Source organism: Boleophthalmus pectinirostris, unplaced genomic scaffold (genome assembly GCF_026225935.1).
Source record: "Boleophthalmus pectinirostris isolate CB_2022bp ecotype Guang Dong unplaced genomic scaffold, ASM2622593v1 HiC_scaffold_7, whole genome shotgun sequence".
NCBI lineage: Eukaryota > Metazoa > Chordata > Actinopteri > Gobiiformes > Gobiidae > Boleophthalmus > Boleophthalmus pectinirostris.
In genome coordinates this window covers 151,145-178,211 of record NW_026571473.1, presented here as the reverse complement: position 1 = coordinate 178,211, position 27,067 = coordinate 151,145, and the positions used below count along the sequence as shown (strand labels likewise).

General features: G+C 42.6%; 1 protein-coding gene across 7 annotated transcripts in view; it reads left to right on the top strand.

Moving 5' to 3' along the window:
- Positions 1-27,067, top strand: part of szt2 (SZT2 subunit of KICSTOR complex) — a 145,031-nt gene that overhangs the window by 101,500 nt on the left and 16,464 nt on the right. For all 7 annotated transcript variants that reach the window (XM_055164894.1, XM_055164892.1, XM_055164893.1 and 4 more), the window contains 9 exons: positions 294-466; positions 5,459-5,622; positions 6,465-6,562; positions 9,568-9,700; positions 9,993-10,123; positions 21,743-21,864; positions 22,750-22,935; positions 26,412-26,667; positions 26,907-26,986. In XM_055164894.1, the coding sequence (XP_055020869.1) occupies positions 294-466; positions 5,459-5,622; positions 6,465-6,562; positions 9,568-9,700; positions 9,993-10,123; positions 21,743-21,864; positions 22,750-22,935; positions 26,412-26,667; positions 26,907-26,986 (1,343 nt within the window). The remainder of the gene's footprint in view (positions 1-293; positions 467-5,458; positions 5,623-6,464; positions 6,563-9,567; positions 9,701-9,992; positions 10,124-21,742; positions 21,865-22,749; positions 22,936-26,411; positions 26,668-26,906; positions 26,987-27,067) is intronic.

Sequence of the window (27,067 nt, the reverse complement as noted above, 5' to 3'; positions counted from 1 at the left end):
TGCTTTTAGTGAGCCGAGCCAAAAGAGCCGGTTCTCTAAAAAGAACTGGAATACCCATCACTAGTAGCTAGAATGTGATACAAAAATGCCATTGCCCCAATTTAAAATCCACGAGAGCCAAACCTAAGTTTTTAAACAATTCAAGATTTACAGTGAATTTTTACATCACTAAATATATCGGTGATTATATCGGCTATCAGCAGCTCCAACTCCTGTTTTATCGGTATCATATCGGCCACAACAAAATCCATATTGGTTGGGCCCTATTGTTAATGATTATGCATTGTGGTCAGACCCAGCTTCTTCAATGCTGGATGTGAAGGACAAGCAGCGCAGCGGATCACGACTCCTCAAAGGAAGTCCTGCCCCCATCGTGTTCAGCCAGGGCACAGGTGCCACTCCCCTGTCTCCAGAGTCCACCACCCCCACAAGCAAGAGCACCCGCCGCAGCTTCTGGGACATCCTGGTCAGTGCAGCTACTGTTCATATATGACTAAACCGTGATTCTTTTTAGGGATAGGCAATTAAAAAAAAACAAAAAACAGATTGTCTTTGATATCTGTATCAATCAGAACGGTACTGATATTCAGTACCTACATTTTTCTGCACTGACCCAGTTCATTCCCAGTTTGTCCTCAGCTATTTTCAAGGAATCTCCCCTATGAGCCATTTCAGATTTGGCTGAAAAAAATTCTAAAAATATCTAAAATCACCAAATGAAAGAATCTCAAATTTTAGCTCAATCCCTTGAGTCGTTCCTGAGTTATGGCTTGTTGAAATGTTGGCACCATGCTCACTTTTTTGGAAGACTTAATTTATAGCCATGTTTGAGAGACCATAACTTCATAAAAACTAGAGCTAGGAAGCTGAAAGAGTTAGATGTTGATAAAAAATTTTACCAGAGAAACTTTGGCAATTCTGATTAGTTTAAAGTAATAAAAACATCTACTATTAACTTCCTTCATTTCAAACTGAATTTTTGAAAATGAGCACTCATGGGTCATTTTTGGAGTTTAGGTACTTTTCCACCTGCTAAAAAGGTACCATTACCTTAAACACTATTTGCTTATTATAAGGAAAGACAGTTGGAGATTATTTGTGGTACATTGTTTGGCAAAGTGTCATTAATCCTTTGAGAAAATTTAACTACTTACTCTGTACATAATTATGAAAAAAGTTTTGTTTGTATTATTTATTCAAATTTTATTTGAAGATTTTTTTTTATCTCACAAAGAAACAACTTTTCATGATGTATAAGTAAAACAACAAAAGTTAAGATAGTATTGATGGAAACTAATCAAAGGCAAATTACATTTGGAATACTCATTGCCTCTTAAATCACGTTGTCTATGATTCTATAACCATGACTTTCAGTACCACCATATGTGTATTATTTTTGCACAAAAATATTACAAGAAAACAGTTACATTAAAAAGGAAAAATTTGATACTGACACAAAAGTTACCAAAATACAGTAATCTGGCGGTTATTTTAAAAATTCTCTGTGAAACACAACCTCAGCAGAAAATACCAACATACTGGAAAAATCTGCCTATTCTGGTCCCTTTGCTGCCTCCATGTACAGTCCCTGACAAAAGTCTTGTCGCTTATCCATTTTGTAGAAACAAAAGCTTATAAACTGACTTTAAATTAATCGATTGGTTTTAGAAATGTCTCATATGAAAGCTAAAACCCTCCCAAATTATGCTCAATATACTAAAATAAATTTGCTTCACTGAAGAAAGATTGATCATTTAATGAACACAGAAAGGTCAGATTTTGGCAAGACAAAAGTCTTGTGGCCTTGTCATATGATGCACCCAATCCTAGATTACAGCCTCACCTGTGATCAGTTACTGATCAATCAATTAGTGTTTGTGTATAAAAAGACCCCCAGCACACCAGACCTTCACATCAACTGCAACTTGACCTCTGACAACATGCCTAAGATCCACCCTGAGACCAAAGCATTAATTATCAAGAGGCTGAAGACCAGATCCACTGCTGAGGTGGTGACACCTTCAATGTGTCTCAGCGTCAAGTACAAAGAATAAGAAAAAGATCTGAAATGACTGGAGATGTTTTTGACCAGCCCAGGTCCGGCAGACTCCGCAAGACAACTGCTCGGCAGGACCGTTTGTTGATTTGAAAATCCAAGGCCAGCCCCTTTTCCACTGCAGCAGACTCCACCAGGCCTGGTCACCTCAAGTCCCTGTGTCAACCAGAACAGTTTGTACAATTCTGTCTCGAAATGGCCTCCATGGTCGAATCAGTGCACAGAAACCAGCTCTAAACAAAAGGCAATTAAAAAAACGTGTGGCATTTGCCAAGGCCCACAGCCTGCTAAAAGGATGGACACTGGAAAAGTGGCAGAAGGTGGATTTCTCAGATGAATCCTCGGTTGAATTACATCACAGCCGCCGCAAATATTGCAGGAGACCTACTGGAGCCGCATGGATCCAAGATTCACCCAGAAAACAGTTAAGTTTGGTGGTGGAAAAATCCTGGTCTGGGGTTACATCCAGTATGGGGCTGTGCGAGACATTTGCAGGGTGGAAGGCAATATCAATATCCTAAAATATCAAGAAGTATTAGCTCCTCTTACATTCCCAACCATAAAAGGGGTCAAATTTTGCATCAGGATGGTGCTCCATCACATACTTCTATCTCTACATCAAAGTTTCTCAAGGTGAAGAAGATCAAGGTGCTCCAGGACTGGCCAGCCCAGTCACCAGACATGAACATCATTGAGCATGTCTGGGGTAGAATGAAAGAGGAAGCATGGAAGGCAAAACCAAAGAATCTTGATGAACTCTGGGAGGCATGTAAGACGCTTTCTTTGCTATTCCTGATGACTTCATCAACAAATTGTATGAATCATTGTTGAACCGCATGGATGCATCCTTCAAGCTCATGGAAGTCATACAAGATATTAAATATGGATCTCACAGCACCACTACTTAATTCACTGACGTTATGCAACATATTTTTGTATTTGAAGTAAATTATTTGTTCAATTTTCTGTAGGCGACAAAACTTTTGTCTTGCCAAAATCTGACCTTTCTGTATTCATTAAATGATCAATCTTTCTTCAGTGAAGCAAATTAATTTTAGTTTATTGAGCATAATTTGGGAGGGTTTTAGCTTTCATATGAGACATTTCTAAAACCAATAAATTAATTTAAAGTCAGGTTATAAGCTTTTGTTTCTACAAAATGGATAAGTGACAAGACTTTTGTCAGGGACTGTAGATCATCTGTGTTGGTATCTTGCACACTAAGTGTTCCTAACAACTAATGAACTGTAGAAGTAATGTTTGGATCCGTCATAATCTGCAGTGTCAAGGCGATCATTTCATCATCTTCTTCTCTGAACTTCTGGTTCCTTAATACAACAGATTCTGTGCTGAAATGGGACCCAACATGGTTCTGTCGATGTTCAGGAGGCCAGATGAGAGTTCTGTCATCTCCATTCATGAATCTCACTTAGACATCACCATGTTCATCTGAACGCTCTGAAATATTCCCAATGAATCACCTGATGTCATAAATACATGCACTGTATTGACCTGGCTGGTACAGAAAGACATCTGGCACAATCTCATTTTGTATTTCAGAAACTGACACTTCAGTTCATAAATCTTGAGATATTCTCCTCATTTCTAATTTACCATTTGACACCGGAATGAAACTGTGGTGTGATCTTGTACCGTTCAGTCTTTGTCTTGCTGTAGAGCTCTTCTAGTTTGGAAGTAAATTCATGGTTTATAATGTCTTTAGAGCTTATAAAGAAAAACTTCACATTCTTTATGTTTTGTGAAGCCCACTCAAACATCTGGAGTGTGGTCAGTATTTGATTGCTTTCAGTTGTCTGAAAACTGGTCCTTGCAGCCGAGCCTTTTACTGTGCCACCAAAACCATCACAAGCAATGTACCACAAATAATCTCCAGTTGTCTTCCCTTATAACAAGCAAATAGTGTTTAAGGCTATTAAAGGTAATTAAACCTTTCTAGCAAGTGGAAAAATACCTAAACTCCACCAAAAATGACCCATGAGAGCTCATTTTTAAAAAATTCCATTTGAAATGAAGGGAGGTAATAGTAGATGTTTTTATTACTTTAAGCAGGGCGACTGATTTCATATGAACTGACTGACAAATAATTATACAGACATGGACAAAATTGTTGGTACCCCTGTGGTAATTAAAGAAAAATCAACAATGGTCACAGAAAGAACTTGAAACTGACAAAAGCAATAATAAATAAAAAGCTTACAGAAAAATAACCAATAAAAATCAGATACTGCTTTTTAATTGCTGTTCAACAGAAAAATAAAAAAATTAAAAAACTAATGAAACTGGCCTGGATAAAAATTATGGTTCCTCTAGAAAAGACTGTAAATAATTGGACAATATGGACACGTTAAATTGGGTGTGTCTCTAATCTGCATCACAGCTGTTTTCAAACTTGTCCTCAGTCAGTCTGTCTGTTTAAAGGGGGACATGTGTCATTGTGCTGTTTGGAGACATGATGGACACAACACTGAACATGGACCAGAGAAAGAGAAGAAAACTGTGTCAGGAGACTAGAAAGAAAATGATAGACAAACAGATTAAAGATAAAGACAATAAGACCATCTCCAAGCAGCTTGATGTTCCTGTGATTACAGTGTAGTGTGACTACATCTGGCCTCACATGAGCATCAAAATATGTAGGAGAAATCTACATGGGCTCACATGGAGGTGGGGGGCCTCCTTGTGAGCCAATGTAATCAATTACCTATGTTAATTAATTTGGTCAGTTTCAGGTTATGTCAGTGACAATTGTTGATCTTTCATTGCCAGAGGGATAGCAACAATTTTGTCCATATCTGTATATAATTGTTGTAATTGTTTTACAAAAGTGAAAAGTTTGTGATCTTTACTTTATCTTAAGATATATTTGTGGGTCTTACTATGTTTTTTAAAGGGCTAAATATCAGCAAATATTGTTTGTCAGAGAGTAGTGTTCTCACGATACTTACTTATTAATTAAATTTCAATACTAAGGAATAGAGTAGGGTGGGATGAAGAGTCTTTTAGCTACAGCTGCTCAAAGATGCGCAACTTTCCAAAGCTTGAGCGAGGCACGTAACTTTTTCAAGCCTGTGCCAAATGTAAAGACAAATAGATAACATTGTGGCAAAATCATGCCACGAGATCTCATCCCATCAGTCGTTAATGTAGATTCCATAGTGTCCCAAGGGCCTATGTGCTCTTAAACTTGTGATACAGCTCAAGATCATTCTAATGCCATTCAGGAAACATTCATTTCTGTCCTCTAAATGTTACTTTTTTAGTATTGATACCTGCTCAAATGAGTATCTTGGTTCAATACTATTTTAAATATTGATTATTATCTGACTTTCTATACTTTTGACAGCTCTACCACAGAGTAACTAATGTCTTGTAATGCTTCAGAGTAAACCCGACTCCACTGACCTGGTTAGTCCAAAAACCACAGATGACATCGTCCAGGAGAGGGGTGAGGAGGGCAGAGCCACAAGGCGCAGACACAAGACAGAGACAGTTAAACAGCAGTGGGGTCAGGAGAGAGGCGGGCTGATGGAGCTGGAGCAACAGAGGTACTCCCATAAACACAGCGCACTACCTCATCTCACCACCTTTCAAAGCCAAGAGAGTCTGGCTGAAGACCTCCACCCAGAGGACCCTACCCCCACCAGGAAGCAACTCCTTCCACACGTTCCTCACCATTTTTCACGACTTTACTTACTAAACGACTTCATTACACTTTGTATCAGGTTTTACCTTGTTCATGGACTATTAAAGGTCCAGGATTAAGCAAACTTGACTCTTGTGAGCTTTAAGTCATGTTAGAATGCAACCTCTTCCAAAACACACCTAGAACTGTACTTTGTTTTATTAAGACATATTTGAGAAACCTTTTATTGTTATTAGTCTGTCTATCTCCAAAGCTTAAAATCCTCTGCTCCACCTTGTGTAGTGTAGCTCATTTTACCTTTTGTTCAGTAGAGATTGGCAATTCCAGGGCTGAAATTTTCCAAATAATTCTGTTGAAGATGTAAAGAAATTAAAAATGCAGTGGAGCACTTCCTGTATTGCCATTACATTACAAGGTGGGAGTGTTTTCAGTTTGAAACACAACCTAAATATGCAGGATTTGTGCTTTAAACGTGTGAATGAAACAAAACACTGGGTATTTTTTTAAACAACATTATAACTTATCAGAAAATATTGTAAAATAGCCCCTCGTGAAGCTCATTTCAAATTATGAAGCTCTTTTCAGTGACATTTAATAAATAGATTTCATTTCTGTAGGCCTTGTTTCTGGTTAGGAAATGTGTTTGGGTTTGTATTTTATGTAAAACTGTCAGTTGGGTGCTCCTTTTAATGGAGGTCTGCCGTCTGGGTCCTCTTCAACAATGCTCTTTGCTTGTGTGTGCAGGAGACATCTGGCCCAGCTTGAGGAGGGAGATGTAGGAGCACTGCATCCTGTGTATCAGCATGCCTGCGAGTCCTGGATAATGTTTATGACCCAACTGGGTTTGTTAAAATATGTTACACTCTATGCAGTATGTAACAGTATGTCATTGTATCACTTGGAGTGTGATGCAATAACTAGCTGGACAAGCCCTTAGTAGAGCCACACCAGCAAACCTCTAATGTGTTTCTACATAAGGGCAGTTACCACCGGAAATTTTTGATTACGCTGACATACGCTTGTCTCCTGCATTTCATTCTTGCATACCGTATTTTGCGCACTATATGGCGCTCTGGATTATAAGGCGCACTGTCATTGACTGATCTATTTTCAAACTTTTTTCACATATAAACCGCACCAGATTATAAGGCGCATTAAACAAAACACAACAGATAAGTCAGTCAAACTTTATTTAATGCGTTCACAATAACTCTCAAATTTGTTCAATTGTAATGCGTAAAATAAAAAAATACTGTCTGAGACACTAAATTGTTAGCGTATTCACAATAACTCATCAAACAGTTGAGCGATTCCGGCGTCCAGCACGCCCACATCCCTCTTGTCATTGTCCGAGTCAGTGTGGTTACTATTCCCTGGCAGTTCAGTGATGATTCCCATTTTGGTGAAAGGTCGGACCACAGTTGATACTGATCCTTAGCCCGGGCGTCCACGATCCGTTGGCAGATCGTGGCGTAAGTTGCTCGCCGCTGTCTCTCTGTCTTGGTGAATGTGTGTTCTCCTTCTCTCATCCACTGCTCCCACGCAGCTCGCACTTTCACTTTATAACAGCCTTGAGTTTAAAGTGGACATTGTAAGTGTGTTTCTTGACAGGTGCATTTTGATATTAAAAGGAATCACAGTATGTATTACTCCGCAATGCTCCTGACTACGGGAGCCTTAATGCTGCAAGTGGTGTGGCTTTGTAGTTTACTAAAGTTGTACTAAGACACCCCAATAAATTCATATATAAATGGCTCTGGATTATAAGGCGCGCAGTTATTTTTGGATGAAATTAAAAGTTTTTAAGTGCGCCCTATAGTGCGGAAAATATAGTAATTCTGCCTGGGTCCTATTTAGGTTTATGATTCTAGAAAAGATTGAAGTTTAAAATTGACTTCCAGAAGCTTTCTACCATGTTATAACATAAAAACATGCCTGAAGAGGTTTTATATGCCATCCAAGTAGGTTTGAGTAATCTTGCGATCTCTCCTGGACACTATTTGCACCCTTCTTATGGTTTGCAGTAGAGCCCGACCGATATATCGGCTGGCCGATATTATCGGCTAATATGGGCACCTGGAGACATATCGGCTATCGGCCGTTATACTTGCTGATATGGGCCGATATTTCACGTGGGCATGTTATATCTCGTTATAAAGCTTAGACTCTCTACATTATGTTCATTAATCCAATTTACAGACAGATAAATGTCCTAATATGTGGCTCCGTATCAGTATTTATCTGCGGTGTAATTTGTCTGTGTCCGTACTGTCCCTGAACACACCACCAGAGTGACGTCACTTCACTCGCGTGTGTTTGTTTACACCCGCAGCCGTGCGCAACATTGAGATTATATTCTTTTTCGGACAATCGGTTTGAGTCTGGATTAAAAGGACATTTATTAGTGCAGACTTGTGATGTGAGGAGGAGCCTGTGTGAGCGGTGAGTGTTGGAAATACATCGACTTTGAAGCTAGTTTAGTTTTGTTAGCGGTTAGCTGCTGTAGCTCCCACACATAAACAGGCTGTTTTCTATTGGTCTGTTGTAAAGTGACTACATTGGCCGTATATTTGTTACTGGACCTGCATTGATATGTAAATGAGCTGTGAATAGACGTGTGAATGATCCACATTTATGCATATAATTAATTACCGCGGTGCGCAGCATTTACGGCTAAAGGCTAATAGAGATAGTTTACTAGCTGGGAGTTATGGGTCGGTCGCGATCGAAGCGGCTCTTACAGCGAACAACGGGAGCCTGCTTCTTATTGGGAGCCGTGTTTTCTCTTTTTCTCACTTTTTCTCTTCATGCCGCCTGTAGACCCGTAGTTTGACAGCAGCAGCAGCAGCGGCTGAAAACGAAACTTTCAGAAATCTGCGTGTGCATAGGATTAAAAAAAAGTGCGTATTTGGCTGCAGTTCAGCATAAAATGAATAAACCAGGACTAATCTTGGGCTCGAGTGCAGGAGAGAGATAGAAACCGAGTCCCGACACTCAGTCCTGGTTCAGTTCTGGTTTAGTCCTGCTTGCAACAAAACAATCTCAAGAGTCGCTTGGGAGCCGAAAGAGCCAGCTGCTTTAGTGAGCCGAGCCAAAAGAGCCAGTTCTCCAAAAAAAACAAAAACAAAACTGGAATCTCCATCACTAGTAGCTAGAATGTGATGCAAAAATGCCATTAGGCCAATCTACTGTATGTAAATATGATGTAAAGAGTCAAAATAACAATAAATGTTGCCTAAATAAACCCAATTTAGAATTCACTAGAGCCAAACCTAAGTTTTTTAATCAATTCAAGATTTACAGTGAATTTTTACATCACTAAATATATCGGTGATTATATCGGCTATCGGCAGCTCCAAGTACCATTATATCGGTTTCATATCGGCCACAACAAAATCCATATCGGTCGGGCTCTAGTTTGCAGTACAAGCTTGACTAAGATGCAGCCAGACAGACACATGTGAAATGAAGGAGCTCAGTGGCCATTTAACATTTACAAATAAAATCAGATTTATCTCACTTTAGATTTACAAAGTTTAGTGCTTCCATGCATGTCCAGATGCATGTCAATCACAGCCATTGCAAAATTCGAGATTCACTGGTGACCAGACTCACATGTTTTGTAAAGTATTAAAGAAATGTGTATTCAGGATTCCAGGCAAGTGAAAAAATAAACTTTAAGGACAGACAAATTAATTACACTGGTGAAAAGCTGGTGTTCCCCTTTGGGATCTGAATACTTGAAAAGATTGTCAAAATCTCAGTGGGATTTTGCTGGTCAGTCAGTCAGTTAGTCAGTAAATACAGTACATACATAATAATGAATGGTGCCTGTCTATGTGCACAGGCTGCCCATCCATCCAGCAGTGTATGGCAGAGCTGGCCTCTCACTTCCTGCTGCCCTCACTCCTCACAGAGATCATCAGTCTGGTCAGCTCTCTGGCCAGCGACACAGTGGTCAAAGCCTTCCAGAAGACCAGGTGAGAATGCCTATATCAAAAAACCCTCTGGGACATTGTGTTTGGGTTCTTTTGGTGCTGCAATGTTGGACCTCAGACTGTTCAAGAGCTCAGTGAGAATCAGGTACAGATCTGGAAAGAAAGTCAGAATTCTATGGAAGAATTTGCTCACAGTTTGCATTGATTTATAATTGATTGAAATATATACCCATATGAAATTATGACATTAAATTCAAGAATGTGAAAACCAATTACTGATAGCACTAAAACCATGCTGTTAAATGTCAAAAATGGTATATATTTCCTGTTTTAGTTGCCCATCCTCTGGAGAGCTGTTCCTTCCTCTGGCTGTGGGGCAGAATCTCATGCCCTCCCTGAACTCCTCAAGGAGCTTTATTCTCATCGGACGCAACTTTCATCAGTGGCACAACAGCACACAGCAAGGTAATCAGTGCTCTCCAATAACTCCGGGCATATTAGTTACCTCAGAAAATATTCATATGGATAATATTAGTAATGCCAATTGCTCGGTTTCAGATGACATCACAACCTTCTGTAAGCCAGTAATATTAAAGATCACATATTGTGCTTGAGGCTGCTATATAGTTCAAATGTACAACAACCCTGGATCATTCTTATTATTTACACATTTTAAATTGCAATTGTCATCTAAAACAATTTAATTCAAGAAAATGTCCGCAGACTATCACTTTAGAAAGATGAGGTGCCCAATGGGAGCTGTAAACCTCATCATCGCCGTAAACATCACAAACAGAGTTGGTGTTACAGATTTGTTGGGGCTGGTGTGTACATGGTTCATATGCACACGCCACAGAAAGCTGCCCTCTGCAGACAGATGCACAGGTATTAGCACAGACACCTGTCCCACGACCTCTGGGGTGCTGTCTGAATAAAATGTAAGCGTTCTTCTGTGGTTTCCTTTCTGCTCTGTCTGAAGTGGAGATGTAGTAGTAGTAGTTTATTCTGCCATTTTGCATAATTACAAAACAAAATAAAACCTAGACTACAACTCTGTGGATCATGACCGAAAGGGTTTAGTTTAGGGTGAAGTATAAAGTACTTATAATGCCTAACCCTATAAAACAATGACAGAATTCCAAGACAGAAAGCATTTACAATTTCACTTACAACTTATTGTATATTTAAGAGACAAAATATAAATGAATGCATAATTTATTCATTCCAGAGCTCTGTATCTTTCAAAACATAATGCTTTATACTCATATACTTTAACACGGCAGAAGTCTTTAAAAAAAAAGTATATAGACACTTTTTTAAAATCATCATTAAAATCATTTTTATGATTTCTATTATGTTTAAGCATTTCATATCCCTTTAGGGTAAAGTTATCAGGCCTGTCATTAATCCATGTTTCTCATGGAAGTGGAGGTGTGGTAGAAATAATCAGGTTTAACATTTGTGATTTTGCCTTTTCTTTTATTTCATGGAAAAGTACAATGTAATCAATAGGAAAAATTTTCTCTTGCTCCTCATCTGGTAGTAGTATCATCACATTCTAGAATCTGAAAACTACCAATAGACCCACAAAATGTAAAAAAAAACAAAAAACTCTCCAATAAATGTGACTGGAGGCAAAATGAAGTAGAAGACCATAAAACTATTTTCTAGCCTAAAAAAATTTGATTTGAGCTTCACAAAAAGTATAATTTGTGGTGAAGGATATAATACATCTGCAGATAAAATATGTGGTCAACATTTCATTCTCTATTCAGTAAAATCTAAAAATTTTATCATAAATCAAAATAAAATAATAAATACATTTTATCAAGCTCTTATTATAATCTCCTATAAAAGCAGACCTGTTATGCAAAATCAACTTTTCAGAGATATTAACCGCATTATAGTTGTAAGCACGCAGCACTAATGAGTGCAATTTCACAGTACGTGGAAAAATATTGTCCATGTGTTTGGCCAGAACGGTTGTTCATGTGAAACAATAGTTACGACTGTAACTGTGGTTCTATGAATCCTGGATGACCACCAGAGGCGGTGCTTCAAGCACTCGATGATCATCCTTGTGCATGCGCAGGTCGAGAATTTAATAACAAACAATGTGACCTTTGACCTCCAGTGACTCAGGTGAATCTATATAATCACGTGACACCGGAAGCTCACTCCCTCAAACCTTCTCGCGAAAGCACGAGGATTCCGAGGGACCGGGCACTCTGGCGATCATCCAGGATTCATAGAACTGCAGTTACATTCGTAACTATTGTTTCACATGAACAACCGTTCTGGCCAAACACATCCCTACTGACTGCCAGAGTCTTCAAGCAATGGCAATGACAAATACCAGCAAGATCACAAGGAATCATCAACTTAAGGAGAAACTGTACCTCACTGTGATGTAGAGGAGTGTTTCCAGAGAAATCAAGACAAGAGTCCCTTGTGGTGTGATACCAGACCTCAGATGGCAACAACTGCCCCTGTAAAGCATATGCTTTTGTTATAACCCTACGATCCAGTGCGCGAGGCACTGTTTTGAAAGGGCTTAACCTCTGTGCGAGCCAGCAAAACAGACAAACAAGCTATCAGACCTCTGCACAGAAGCTATGAAGTGAACATATGTCTCGAGCACATGTACGGAACACAGCAATTCAGTAGGTGTTCCCGCCTGAAAACGGGAAAGCTGTAGTGGCAGAGTGTGCTGTGTAGACAAGGGCACCTGGAACAAAAGTTGCATTAGGCCAAAGGGAAACCCCAGAAACATCAGGATGCCAGCAGCAACAGGATTCGGAAACACCAAAATATCCCGGTTACAACCAACATTAGAGCCATTCCACCGTGGATGCCAGCAGTTAGTGGCAGGAACATATACCTTTAAGGTAGCTGGCAAAGATCCCTGATTCAGCAACCCCTGCAGAAAGGTAAGAACCATGGAAACAGGGCATTGATTCGGGTCCTGCCCCCTGTCGCGACACCATGTGTCAAAGAGCCTCCACTTGTAAGAATACCACAATTGGTCATTGTGTCCCCTATTTCTCCGGCATATTCCGAGAAGGCTAAGCCGGGCCTTGTAGGGATCACACTCAGAGTTTCAGGCGACTGGGGTTGGGATGCAGAATCTGACCCCCCAGTCGCGACAGGAGATCCCTCCTGGAGGGAAGACGTCATGCAGGGCTGCTGCAAAGCCTGAGCAGCAGAGGAAACCAGGGCCTCGCTGGCCAGAATGCAGCCACCAGAAGAATGACCCGGAGCAGTGTCTGAAAAATCTGAGGAAATGGCGGAAACACATAAAGAAGGGTTCTGGGTCAGTTGTGAGTCAGTGCAGCCAGTGCAGAGAGCTGGCGCAATCCGCTAATGAAAATCAAAGGGGGAAGTGTGCCGGCTTCTGGGAGTCAAATACAGTTTTTTTCTGGGCTGTTAGACGTGCTCTTAAGCCTCTAACCCCATCAAAAAACGACTGCTCGCCCCGCAAGCCAGAGGGCCCTATACACGAATCCTATACACGAATCCACTCGGGTGTCCCAGCACGACTTCAGTAAACCACCAAACCGCACCACCCGCACCATGAACGCGCCAAAGTCCGACTGATCCATATAACTGTTGTGTTTCGTTTAAAGTCTGGTGCGGTTTATTTGTGAAAAAAGTTTGAAAATAGATCATTTAATGACAGTGCGTCTTATCATCCAGAGAGCCTAATAGCGCGGAAAATACGGTAGATCCATGTTCACCTCCCAAATGTGGTTCACCACCTCTGGGTGAAGCCTCCATTCTCCTGGCAACGGCCCTTGTCGAGACAGGAAGTCCACTAACGTGTTCTGAACCCCCAAAATGTGCACAACTCTCAGACTAGCAAAACACGGCGCAGCCCAAGTTAGGGGAAGTTGCGCCATCCTCAGCAAGCTCTCTGACCGGGTGCCCCCCTCGTGGATTAAAGTGAAAAAACTACGCTGGTGTTGTCGGACCTCACTACCACATCTGGGCTCGACATTAACGGTTGTCCGCTGGCCCGGGGCAACTAAAACTTTTGTAAAGTACTCTCCTCTGCCTAGTTGCCCGAGCGGGCAAGTGAAAATAAAGCGACACAGTCCCCCAATAATAATAACTATTTATTTGGTTGATAAACAAAGTGACGGGTTGTCTGTTCATAACGCATTTTTTTCTTTTCCCTGAAAGAAACAGATAAGTCCAACCTTTTGAACTGCCACGAAATACGGCCGCGGTGACAAGTGCTCACTTCATGCGCGCTGCTGTGCGCATCACAGTCAATGTTTTGTCTTTCCCACTGACTGTAGGCATCTTAAATAAAACGGCCGTAGTATTACACTGCCTCCTGCTCCACAATCTTTGCCCAGTCAATCAGAAATGTTCCTTACTGCGAACTGTGCCACTCCACCTCTTTTTTCTGTCTCTCATTCTACCGTCACATCTCACATATCTAGGAAACTTCATGACGCGTCGGAATGAAAAGCGAACTCAGGGCTAAACCCAACTCCAAACATTTGCCATATATTTATCAAGCCTACTCACTAATCTCAGTAATTAGTTCAAATGCATAGGTTATTATTATAGCCCGTGCTTTTGGGAATAACATTCACTGGGGCGGTACCGGGGCGTCTCCAAGCGATCCGTGCGCTCTGTGAGCGGGGCGTGTGTCACCGGAGGACCACGCCGCGTGACATTAAACCCGCTTCTCTACTTCAGTCCTCATGGAGCCCTGTACGTGCACACTCCCACATCGTGCTGAGATCCATTCATAGAGAACAGTCCTACCTGTGCGCCTCCAGTGCGTCGCTCCAGTGCCACGCGCGTTAATCCCGTGTTTTCTTAACCCATTACGCAGCGACGAGAAGCGCGAACAAGGACCTAAATTTAAGCAGTCCAAACTAAGTCCACAGTAGAGGACCGAGATATGTAGTAGTTTTCTTCATAAGTGCGCAAAGGGTATAGTTACAATTTATGTTTTTATGCAGATTAATGGCCAATATTATTAAGAAAATACTTTTCAGTCATTGAATAACTTTATATATATGTTAATTCATTTTTTTAAAAACGGAGTAGGCTACTATACACGGTTCAGGTATAACTCCAAATGCGCACGCAAATAAACGCACAGCTGATTGTCACGAAGACTGACCTGCGCTTAAGTTTCGCTTTTGTTTCTCGTTTTCGGCACTTTATATAAAAGGCAGCGCATGGAGCATGTGCTCTTATTTTGATTAATAACTTTACGCTTTTACTACGCGGAGGAGGACGGAGAATTATGGAGAACTTTAGGCAGATTCGTTTGGATACATCTTTACGCACACGCGCTCCACGCTGGATATATTTACCAATGAGGAGCAAGGTTTTTGCGGAGTTTTTCGGACACTGCAGGCTGTGACTGGATGTGGATTTATTATTACGCACTTTGGCTTTGAGACACTATAAACGCCCCGCACTGGAGACTGGGTGTTTTCGGGTGGATACAAGTTTCACGCTGCACCTTGTTTCTTCAGCTCTTCTGTTTTACCGGTAAGAGACACACTGCACTTAGTTTGGACATATGTAAGACATGCTCAACATGTTAAACATGAGCGCTGTTTGTGCAGTACATTTAAGCAGAGCGCAGTACTGACGCGTGAACACCTGCACTACTGATACATTGAAGTGAAATTAAAGTGTGTGTTGGCTCATTGACGCGGGCATTTAATGAAAGGGACCGAAAGTGGGCACCGAGCGAACTTTTGTTTTTTTTAATACCAGTTTTTTAGTACTTACCAGTACTTACCGGGCCTTTTCGGTTGATGCCTACTCGAAACAGAGTTTCGATACCCAACACTATCTGCACAGACTATAGGCTCGTGCAAGTCCAGTTCTATGGTGTACTGGCACTAACATATTTGGAATGTGAAATGTGCAAGTGAAAGTCGGTTTCTTAACCTGTGGGCGAAGGTCCAAGGGAAGAACTTATAAGGCTATATATTTGTGAAGCTCATGAAGCCAAAATGTACTTTAAACATACAGAAAGTAAATCAGAAGTAATGCAAAGTAGTGTAACTCCATTACATATGTGGGGCAATACTGCATTACAAAATGTTACACTGCAAAATGCAATATGTATCACAGTTTCAGATTAACTTGCTCATTGGTCCCAGCATTGGTCCCAGATGACAGCAACCAGGACTATAGATGTTCTGTCATATTTATCTATAATCACATTAGTTCTAGTTGTCACCTGCCCATATGGGTCTGACAACCTGAGACACGTTGAGGCACTCTTAGATCTCTGAGTGGATACAAGAGAGAATCGTTTTCATCTCGTATACATACAAATTTGGACACACTTTTTCATTTATGCTTCTTTTTTTCCCTCCATATTTACACTGTGGAGTGTAGTGTGAAATGATTTAAACTTGTTTTATATATTTGAGATTCTGCCCCACTCTCTCAAACCATTTAGTCATTGTGGTCATGTTATGTTGGTATTCATATGAAAAAAAAAGGTTTTATATGCCTGTGCTAGAGTTCTAGTCAAGACTGCATTAATTGAGGCCAAGACCTGTCCGAGACCTCAGGGTCCTGAGACCAGGACAAGACCAAGACCTCTGAGGGTCGAGACCAAGACCACGGCCCATCGAGACCAAATCATGACCATCTTTGTCATTTTTGGCATTTATTTGTATTTTACAGTTATTTTGGCACATTTTTTTTAGAAATCTATCTCCATTTTATCTGATAAATGTTAATTTAAGATTAAAGTAAGACAAGCAAACTGTACTGCACTGAACACTGCCCTTTTTTAGACTCTCACCCACAGTTTGAGAACCCTTTCTTTAAGAAAACTTCCATTGGTATTTTACACAAAACTGCTTCAAAGTGAATACAGTGGGTAGGATTTTTAAACCCGTTTTGTCAAGTTTCTAACTGGAGTTACATTCACTTACTGGTTTTGCAGTGGGATTTACCACATTTACCAAACGCATGTCGTGACAAACATAGATACATTTTTAGCACTTTTATTAGGCAACCTTCAACCACATGTAGCAGCAGTAGTGCTGCTTTGTGCCAACAATGTAACATAAATTTGGATTTGTTTTAGTATTATTTTTCTAATCTGTGGGCATTGAAGAGGGAGCCCGTTTGTGCTATATGCAGGGAGGAGCGAGAGCGCGAAAAGAAGGAGCAGATGACGTGAGGCAGATGGGCAGGTAGAATGTTAAAAAGTTTAACCTGCCCTGTGATACATTCTGGTACGAGAGGGTACACGCTGTTGCGGACAAGGCACGCGCGCTGGGGGCGCACCACACAAACGCACAGGCTGCAGCGAGACACCCCGCACGCCCCCGCACACCCATACAAGTTTATTGCCGATAGCAGTGGCCGTAATGAAATATGATCGCACCTGTCTAAAGTCAGACCTCGAGTCCGAGACAAGACCGAGTCCAAGCGCCTTCAAGACCGAGTCCAAACGTGGTCGAGTCCGAGACGAGACCAATAACTCGTGTAACCTCGCGAAACCACAGCCGTGGCGGTTCTACCGGCAGCTTGCAGCAGGAAGTACACGCGCAGCTCTGGCTCTGTTTCTCAATGAGAAAGACGATCAAACTTGACTGGGCGCGTTTAGCCGCTTGTATCAAGTCTACAGTTAAACTAACAGCTGAACACACTTGTATTTACCTTCTGTACAGGCTGACCACGGCAAAAGCCACGATTTAAATTTTAAAGCTCTTATTAACAGTCTTTCTGGACCTGGGCTCTTTTACATGACACAGATCTGCCCCAGGAGCACGTTGTCCTGACGGTAAAGGCACAAATACAACCAAAGATTCATGCTCTGTGTATTTTGATGGGGATACGCGTAGAGCGTCAAAATTAGGATGGATCCTATTTTCTGAAATCTACGCGTGCAGAACGCGTTGCTCCATACGTGCTGCTCCATACGTGCGTCTAGCACCTGCAGTGAAGCCGTCCTCATTCACTTTCCATGCATTCTAAAAGTTAAACGTCCAAAAGTTGCAGTTTTTACGCTCGCATAGAGCGAAATGTGCGTGCAGTCAAGCCAGGCCCTAACAGTTGAACAGACTTGTATTCACCTTCTGTACAGGCTGACCAGGGCAACGCGAGGATTTCAAAAGCTAATTTTAAAGCATTAATTAACAGTATTTCTGGACCTGGGCTCTTTCACACGACACTGTGGCCATACCTGCTTGTAAAAGCCTGATCCCGTCAGATCTCAGAAGCTAAGCAGGCTGGGCCTGGGTAGTACTTGAATGGGAGACCAGTCAGTTTGGAGGCTGAGCAACTTCACGTAAGGGAGGAACCTCCTGCACTGAAATTCCGGGAGCATGTCCAGAATGTCCCTTATCTGCTTGGGTGAGGGACATACAGTCATTGTCCATGAATCGAGAACCATCCTGAGAAAGGTGGTCACCTGCAATGGTACAACAAACTCTTTGCCACATTCACTCATAGACCCAATCTGCTCACGTGCCTGAGCGCTGTTTGTGTATCCTGAACGACCTTGACCTGCGAGTGGGGGGGCACAGATGAGCCAGTTGTCTGGATAGGGTAGAATCCTTAAGCCCTGGACCTGCAGGGGGGACAGGGCAGCGGAAACACACCTCGTGAACACACGAGGGGATAGAGATAGGCTAAATGGAAGGATCCTGAATTGGAAGTGCTCCCCTCGAAAAGCAAAGCGAAGAAACTTCTAATGTTGAGGAGCAATAGGGACATGAAAATAGACATCCGTCAGGTCTATGTAAGTGAACCAATCCCTGGGAAGGATTGCTTAAAGGACCTGCCTGACACTCAACATCTTGAATGGGAGGACATTTTAAACATGTTCAGACCCTTGAGTCGTCTTCTTTGGTATCAGGAAATAACGAGAATAAAAGCCCCCTGGATCCAGAAGGGGTCCAGAGGAACTATCGCATCTTTGTTCAGCAAGGCACGTATTTCCTGAGCCAAGGCACAATGTAAATGCGTCCTGGATAATTGTGATCTTGACTTGACCAGGAACAGGTGGCCAGTGGCAGAACTGTAGTTGATATCCCTGGGACAAAGTGGCCACAACCCAAGTATCCGGGCTGTGGGTGACCCGAGTTGTTCCAGGACTAAATGTACCACCACCCGTACCACAGCTTCACCTGGTTGACCCCTGGCCCTTGGAGGGCTTGGGGGGGGGCAGCACCTGGGCTAGAGACACCGACGAGGGTGAGACTCTCAGGTCTGGGCCCGTGGAGCAGCCTCAGTATCTGAGCTACGAGGTACAGCAACAGAGTGAGACTGCATTGGATACCTCCAAAGGAGGAGGAGGGGCGATTGAGGTTGTCCAATTAGGGGCTCATTTATGAAGCCCTGCCAACTGCTGTCTTGTGCGACTAGCCTGGGGCATACATTCCGAGGCTTCCAGGGCAGCTGAGCCAAACAGCTCTCCAGGGAGAACTGGAACACTCTGCAATGTCTGCCAACTGGCCTCTGAGAGAGGGGATTGTGCCAACCAGACCTGACGCCGGGCTTGAACTTACAGCAGATGCCCAAGTTCTCGGGACATGAGGGCGAAAGCTTCCAGGGATACATCGAGCAGTCCTTGCGTAGGCTGGCCCACTGGAACAGCCTTCAATGAAGCAGAGAGGCCAAGCAGTAGATGGGACAGAGAATTCCCAATTCGACCCATGGGGGCTCCCATATCATCTGCTTTACAGAGCGGATCATCTGTAACACTAGGCATTTGTCTGCAGTGTCTCTTCAGGGGGAACAATAAGTGAGGCGATGGCAGGCTCGACTGCCTGCATGTGTCCCAGACCAAACTTGTGTGGATCCTGCATCGCTGTCAATGCCCAACCATCTGAAGTAGGCTTCGAAAATGCCTGAAACATGAAGTTCCTTTACATATTCTGCCAAGGGAGTAACTGCAAAGTAAGAAGCAGTAGACTGCCCGCGAAAGAAGGCACTAAAAGAAGCCGTTTCAGCCAACGGCACATCCAGTTTTTAATGGCCAAGAGCTGTGCATAGCGCTGCAGTGACAGACTCATCGCTTCCAGCCTGAGAACAGGTAGCGCATAGAGACCCTGAGTCTAAGACTTTAGAACTCATGTCATCACAACGCAGTTGAAAATGGGTGTCAGAGACCGCCACAGACATGGCATCATCACATACAGAGGCCACACCCTGCTGTTGTTGGGGAGCCACCACACTGCTGGCATCCACTTGGAAGGTCCTGAATTAAGGCTCGCATTTGGGCCAGTTCAGTTGTCAATATATCCACCTTAGCAGACAGCTTCCCCAGAACCCCCTTCTTGGGCTCCTTACATGGAATGCATCCCGCAGACATCTAGGAAGAGGGCTCCTGAAATGCAGCCAAACAGGCTAAACGCACACACCAGAGCAAAATACTGCAGTTAGAACATGCATCCTCAGTGAGGGCCTCCTGCAGATGTTCCTCCCCTAGGCAGGTGGGACACAGGTAGTGGAGCATTACAGGACTGACAACATAGGACTCGAGCATTGTGGCGGCGTAACGCAGCCCAATATAAAGTCTGGAAGTCTATACGCTAGAGTTGTGTCGAGCAGAAAACCGCACTAGCGACTCAGCAATAAACCAGAGCGTGTACCTGTGAAGATGAGGCTTGATCAGGTTGAGCAGGGAACAGCACTAGAGACCCGCCAACAACGCCGTATCCTAAACTGAGTGCTCCGTAATAGGATCAGGTCGAGCAGGGAACACCACTCATATGACCAGCAATCAACGCCACTTTAAACTGGGTGCTCTGCAACGGGGTCTGGCCAAGCAGGGAACGCCACTAAAGACCCACGCCGATCAATGATACTAATAATAATCGCGAAGAATATCACAAAGCAAATCAATAAAGTAGTAGCCGCGCCAATATATGGTTACAAATCAAAGTGACGGAAAACTGGCTGAACACGGCGAAGCCGAAGAAACAATTAATCAAAGTTAAACGGAAAACTAAACACAAGCCGAAAGTGGCTATGTATATCTACCTAGCGTGTACCTAGGGCGAAACTAAAGTAAATAACACCAGCCTACCTCCACAACGGACACCAGTAGGCCTATCCACTGCTTGTGCAGCCCCAGGAGGCTACAGGCGACAAGCAGCGATAACAAAACAGTGGGAATAGCAAAAAGTTATTGCAACATGTCCACCATGCAACCTGCATGCAAGAAGGTGAAAAGGGACTGAGCTTCCGGTGTCACGTGATTATATAGATTCACCTGAGCCACCGAAGGTCAAAGGTGTCTTTGTTGTTATTAAATTCTCAACCTGCTGATGAGCAAGGATGATCATCCAGTGCTTGAAACACCATCTCTGGAGGTCAGTAGGGATGAAATAGAGCATATTGTTTTCTAGAAAAAATCCTAATGAATCCAAAATTTTGGTGACAAATCTTCATTTTCAAAGACTTCAGTGCTCTCTGGAGCTTCTATTTGGTGGTGTGGTGTGGGAGCGGGTCTGTGTTACCAAAGGAGTGCTACCTGGAAAATTCAACCATGGCGTATGGTCCACAGGGTTTGGGACACTCTTTAAGGCACTCTTGTGCGGGTTTGGCACCTGAAGCCTGGTAACCCTGGATTTGACTTAAAAACTGACAAGGGCTTATGTCTATGACATCACAGTCCTGGGAAAATATGAACAAGGGTGAGTCTCAGAGCTAAAGGACTTTTTACTAAGGATTACTGAAACCAGTGCAAATTAAGCAGAATACAACTCCAGGTAACATGGTTAAAATCTTAATTTTGCATAGTCTGCTTTAAATACAATATGATGTAAAATGTAATTGTAAATGCCTTTTACTCTGTCACTAACATTTACTTGAGTGATTTTCATTAGCTAAAACCAACTTGAATTTTCCGAAATTGCTATTCTTCAGGTTAATCCTACTTCTCCATTGACATTCCATTGCATGTCACTTTTGTCTCCAGTTGCCTCCATTCTAATAACAGAATGTTTTTGTAAAAAAAACTTTAAAGGGTTTATAGTAATGGCCTCTCTGAGCATCATATATTACACTGCTCATCCCAACAGAGAAGATAATTAAGTTGCTCATCTGTTTATGCTCTCCTTCCTATAGTAAACAAGGGCCTGCAGCACTTCGAAGCCCTGGAGCACAGTGAGGGGGCCGTCCCAGAGAAAAGCGGGACAGACGCCGCACCGCGACAGAGGTTTCTGTTCATCACCATCACCCAGAAAAAGGTATTGGAGCCTCTGCTGACCTGAGTAGTGTCTTTACACTATCTGCTCTAATACAAGTTACACAAATAACCAACAACACATGACCTCTGAATTTATCTCATCGATCAGAATAGATAGCCATGAAATATTAAGAAGCTATTGCTTAGATCTACCCATTTTCACCGTCACTGGTATATGCACCACTACAATTTACTTTATTGTGCAATTTTAATTTCTGAGTCTGTGATACATGGCAGTGTTGAGTAGCCATTTTTCCACAAATGGAAAAAAATCTACTACTCAGTAGTGTGATGTGTACTTCTGTAGCTATCCATTGGAGATGCCGAGAACTACGCGGCTCTTTGTTGTGATGTCATAGATTATAATTGTTTAGCAGACTCAAGTACAATATGTCTTATTTAATGTAGAACATTCCAATAAAGCAATAAGATCTGAATGGGAACAGGCAGGCCCTCCACCAGGATAGTTACATAGTACACCTCAAACTAGGGATGGGCAATATCTGTTCCAGTATTGGTATTGACCAATATTCATACTGATTCATCTATAGGTATTGGCAGATATCAGTATTGAATTCCAATATTTTTTGTGCTGCCCCCATTTTCTGTCCCCTTTTTGAACATACTAATCGGTAAAAATGGAATAGAATAGCATGATACATCTGTAAGTGTACAGACATACTGTATATTTAGAAAATGCCTTAGTTAAGTTAACTGAGCAAGGTATTCCATTTACCACATGAATCAGCCGATTTGTGAAACGCGGTGTACTTTGGCAGGTCATGTAAGAAGTTTGCTGTGTTAAATGGTTCTTAGGCGTAAGAGAAAATCCTGATTGTACTTTACGTGGCTTTAGCTGTGAGTGACACTGTGCCTCCCTCTGCAGGTGGCTCTGTATAGCTACAACTGGTCTGTGGACTTGGGCTGCACACTGAACAGGGAGCTGTTGCGCCTGGTGCACTGGCAGAATGCCCGTGCCCATGTGGTCCACTGCCTCCTCAGCCAGAAGATGGGCCTGTTCCACCACTACTGCTTCTCCGACATGCCCGTGCACCAGCCAGACTCCAAACAGGTACTCCCCATCAGCTAGACTCCAAACATGTACCTTCCCCCTCAGGCTCCAAGCACGTACTCCCTTTCAGTCAGACCCTGAGAAGGCACCAACCAGATCCCTGTAGGGTTATTAAAGGGGATAATTGATATAAAAGATAGGAATTTAAGAGTTCTAAGTTAAAGCAGGACTCAAATGGCAGATTTGGGGCAAAAAGTGGAATAAACTTCTTGGGCATTGTCTTTCTGGAATGTTATTTGTCCAGCAGAGAAGATAGGAAGCTGCTTTGTGTCTCCCTGTTTCTCTGTCCTCTCAGGTCAAAGATCTGAAGTGAACTTTTGGTGTCTGGTAAGTGAAAACTATTGTATTTCTTGTTGTAACCACCCACTTAAGTTTGAGCAGGGGAAGGCTAAACTAATTAGCTAAAGTCATGAGTGTGACTTGGCTAAAGTTGAGTGGGGATTTTGGAGGATGTTCTGTGAATTTCTTCTTACATGTGCATTATGAACCATTAAGAGTTTTACACAAATAAAAGATATTCACACATCAGCAAATCAATATTCAAACAGCATTAATAACAGGGAAGCCGTAGGGTCTTAAAAGTCTTAAAAAGGTCTTAAATATCATGTTCTTAAATTAAGGCCTTAAAAGTCTTAAATTATGTTGTCCAAGTCTTGTTTTTTCACAAAGGTCTTAAATTTCATTTGCCTGTTTTTTGTATACTCAACCGGGCTGCAGTGCAATGTTAAATGGAGCGAGGAAAAAAATAACAACGTGAAATCACGCTCTTAGATTCTAGATATAGTACGGTAGTGGTTGGATCTGGTATTTTCGCCTGTATAATGGGTGTGATGTTGGTCTTAATTTTAATTTAAGTGGTCTTTAAAAGGTCTTAAAACAGTCTTAAATTTTGGGTAATCAAACCTGTGGATACTCTGGATAATATTCAAACAGCACTGGTATATTCATAGCATGAACGGTTTACACCATTTCTCTTCTTTCTGTGGAGAAAGTTATTAGCTCAGATGATTTGATCAAACAGCAGTGTCTTTTATTGCTTTTTGGTTATGGCTACTTTTCTTTTAGATTTTAGTTTAGAGAATCTTGGTGGGAGAGAAGTTTTAAGATTTTTTTCTGCTGAATTTTTGAAAAAGTCGTGTCTGCTCCAGGGTCCAGTTAGAGCTGAAGGGAAGCGGGGGATGCTCATGCATCCACAGTCATAGAAGGAATTATCTAGCCCAAAGAACTTGGTTTGGTGAAATTTTCCATAGCAAACTGTGAAGCAGGTGTTTCTCACGGTTTCATAAGGCAACCTGTAACACTAGCGGTCAGATCCAGGTTGAGCGGTTAGATCCACTGACCCACAGGTTGGCTGGTGTGATTCCAGCTCCCACAGATGAATGCTGTCGTTGTGTCCTTGGGCAAGACACTTAACCCACCTTGCCCACAGTGTCTGCGTACACTGGTGTCATGCCAAGGTCATGTGGGTAGATCGCTGTGTCTCGTCTCGGACTCGCGTTTGGACTCGGTCTTGTCTCTCACTCAAGGTCTGACACTCTCTCTCTCTCCCGCGGAGACTCTACGGCACATCACAAACACACACGCTCCCTATGCACGGCTCGTCTGCGACAGCGTGTGCCCTCGTGTACCAGCGTGCATCACAGGGCAGGTTCAACTTCCTAAACATTCTACCTGTCCATCTGCCTCACGTCAGCACGCCGCCCCTCGCCTTTTCACGCTCTCGCTCCTTCCTGCGTACAGCCAACACAAGCCCCTCCCACAGTGCGGCTGATTAGAAGAGCAAGACCAAACGTGAAGCAAAAACCAGTCTAAATTTGTGTTCCAGTGTTGGCACAAAGCAGGTCTACAGCATAGAGCAGATCTACAGAACAGACCTACTGGCACATTTGGCTGAAGTTTACCTAACAAAAGTGCACAAATGCATCTGTGTTTGTCACGATGTGCGTTTGGTTTGATAGACGTGCAGAGGCTGGTAAATATCACTGCAAAACCAGAAAAGAATGAAACTCCAGTTTGGAACTTTAAAAAACAGGTTTAAAAATCTTACCTTCTTCCTTCAGATTTTTTCACAGTTTTGTGAAAGTGCCAGAGGAAGTTCTCTTAAAGAAGGGGTTCTCAAACTGTGGGTGAGGGTCCAAAAAGGGGCACAGAGTGTTTCAGTGCAGTTTGCTTGGCTTTGTATTAGGTAGATCTTTATGACTTGGTCATTTTGTAAGTAGCTCGCATGCTGAAAAAGTGTGAGCACCCCTGCTATAGGGCATGCTTAAAAGCCTTTAATTTTATCCAAAAACGACTGCGCGCCTTAAAGTGCGGAAAATATGGTACTCCTTCTCTGGCACCTATGCAGCAGCCAGACCTAAAACAGGTTTTTGGTGCTTTCATGTGGTGTCTTATAAATTGTTAATATGATTTTACTTCAGTCATTAGCTCAAGTGGGAGAAATGAAAAACTGTGACATCAGGGGCCTTTATAAGAGAGTTCACAATAAATGTAATAGATTGTAAGTTATTTACTACTGTTAGCTACTTCTGAAATGGTTTCTATGTGTTCACAGCATCCAAGCAATCCAAAAGCACATGAACAGACATGGGTCTGGTGAAAAAGCTCAGCTCCAAATTAGCCTTTATATGTGCACACCTGGATTAGCTTCATTTGGCTGGAGTTGAATGCAGTCAGACCAGATATTTTTCAAATCCAATGCCTAATATATTTAACAATAATTATTTTTTATTATCCTCAGTTACATTGTCTCTATGCAAATCTGTCCCTATGCGCTGCATGTTAGTGTTTTTTTTATTTTACATCTAGAGTAAAGTCTGGTCTGGGGATGTGTGTCCCCAGTATCAAGTTTAGCAAAAGTACCAGGGCCCTGCAGGGGTGAAGCCTCACAGCAGGAGCAGTGTGGGCCATGTCAGTCTGGATTAGTGCACTGATCCAAGGATTGCATAGACACATGTGGAGCCCTGGCCCCGGAGCTCGTCAGTCCCTCGTCAAACAAACACAACCACAGATGTACTATTGAGAACTCATGAGCCACAAAAAGGACAGAAGGCAGACAAGTGAGCAGCAAATCAGCCTGAAATATCTCCTCTGCCAGACCCTCCAGCATGTCCGTCATACAGGCCTGTCCCCCCCATACAAACCTGTCCCTCATATAGACTGTCCCTCATACAGAACTCACCCAGCACATCTCTCACTCAGTATGTCTCATACCCAGTATGTCTCTCACTCAGTATGTCCCTCATTTAGGACTGTCCTCTCTCAAATGTCTTTGTCTTAGGCTTTGTTGTGGGAGTCCTGTCATTTACCCTGTAGTATCCAGGCCTATATTTTGGTGCATCAGTGTCATCTAAAAGTCACTCCTGGAAGAATTTACTTCATACTTTGATTGTATGGATTCAAATGGTAGTTGTGATTGTAAAAGTCTCATCTAATCTCTAAACCTATTTTCCTCACTTCTTTGTGACTCTTGGCAGGAACCAAACCCATTCCTAAGCCCTTCCATGGAGCCTGATGCTCTACTCCGAAGTGCAATGCCCCCAGTCTCTAGTAAAGATCAGGGAAGGCTGGTGGGCATGGGCCGGATTCTGGCCCCTCTGCACTTCCCCTCAGAGCTGCTGCCCTTTGACGAGGCTCTGCGTGACGTGTGCTCCATTCCCGGACTGAGTGAGGGTGATGCGGTGTCCAGACACGGAGGACAGCTCCTGGATATCAAGGCTGGAGAGCGTAGAGGTCAGACCCACAGCTCTGGCTGCATTTTGACATAAACTGTATCCTATATTAAACTGTGCACTATATTAAAAGCAATATTTAAATTGATGTGATGTGTGAGGAGGTACTCTAGGTATGGCCAAAGAACCATATACATGTACTGAATGTGTTGAATATGTTTCATTTGGGGTGGGAGCAAGGGGCCTGGATAACAATAATATAAATATAACATGGTTGTTGGTTCTTTGTTCTTGTTACAGAGCTGGAGAAGCAGATGAAGATCGAGAACCTGTTTGTGACATGGCAGCAGCGCTCAGCTCAGAGTAACATGCCCATTTCTGTGAGTACAAGAACTAGAATATACAGTTCACTCCTCCCTCAGGGAAACAGCTGAGCACTCCAGAACTTCCCTTGGGCCTAG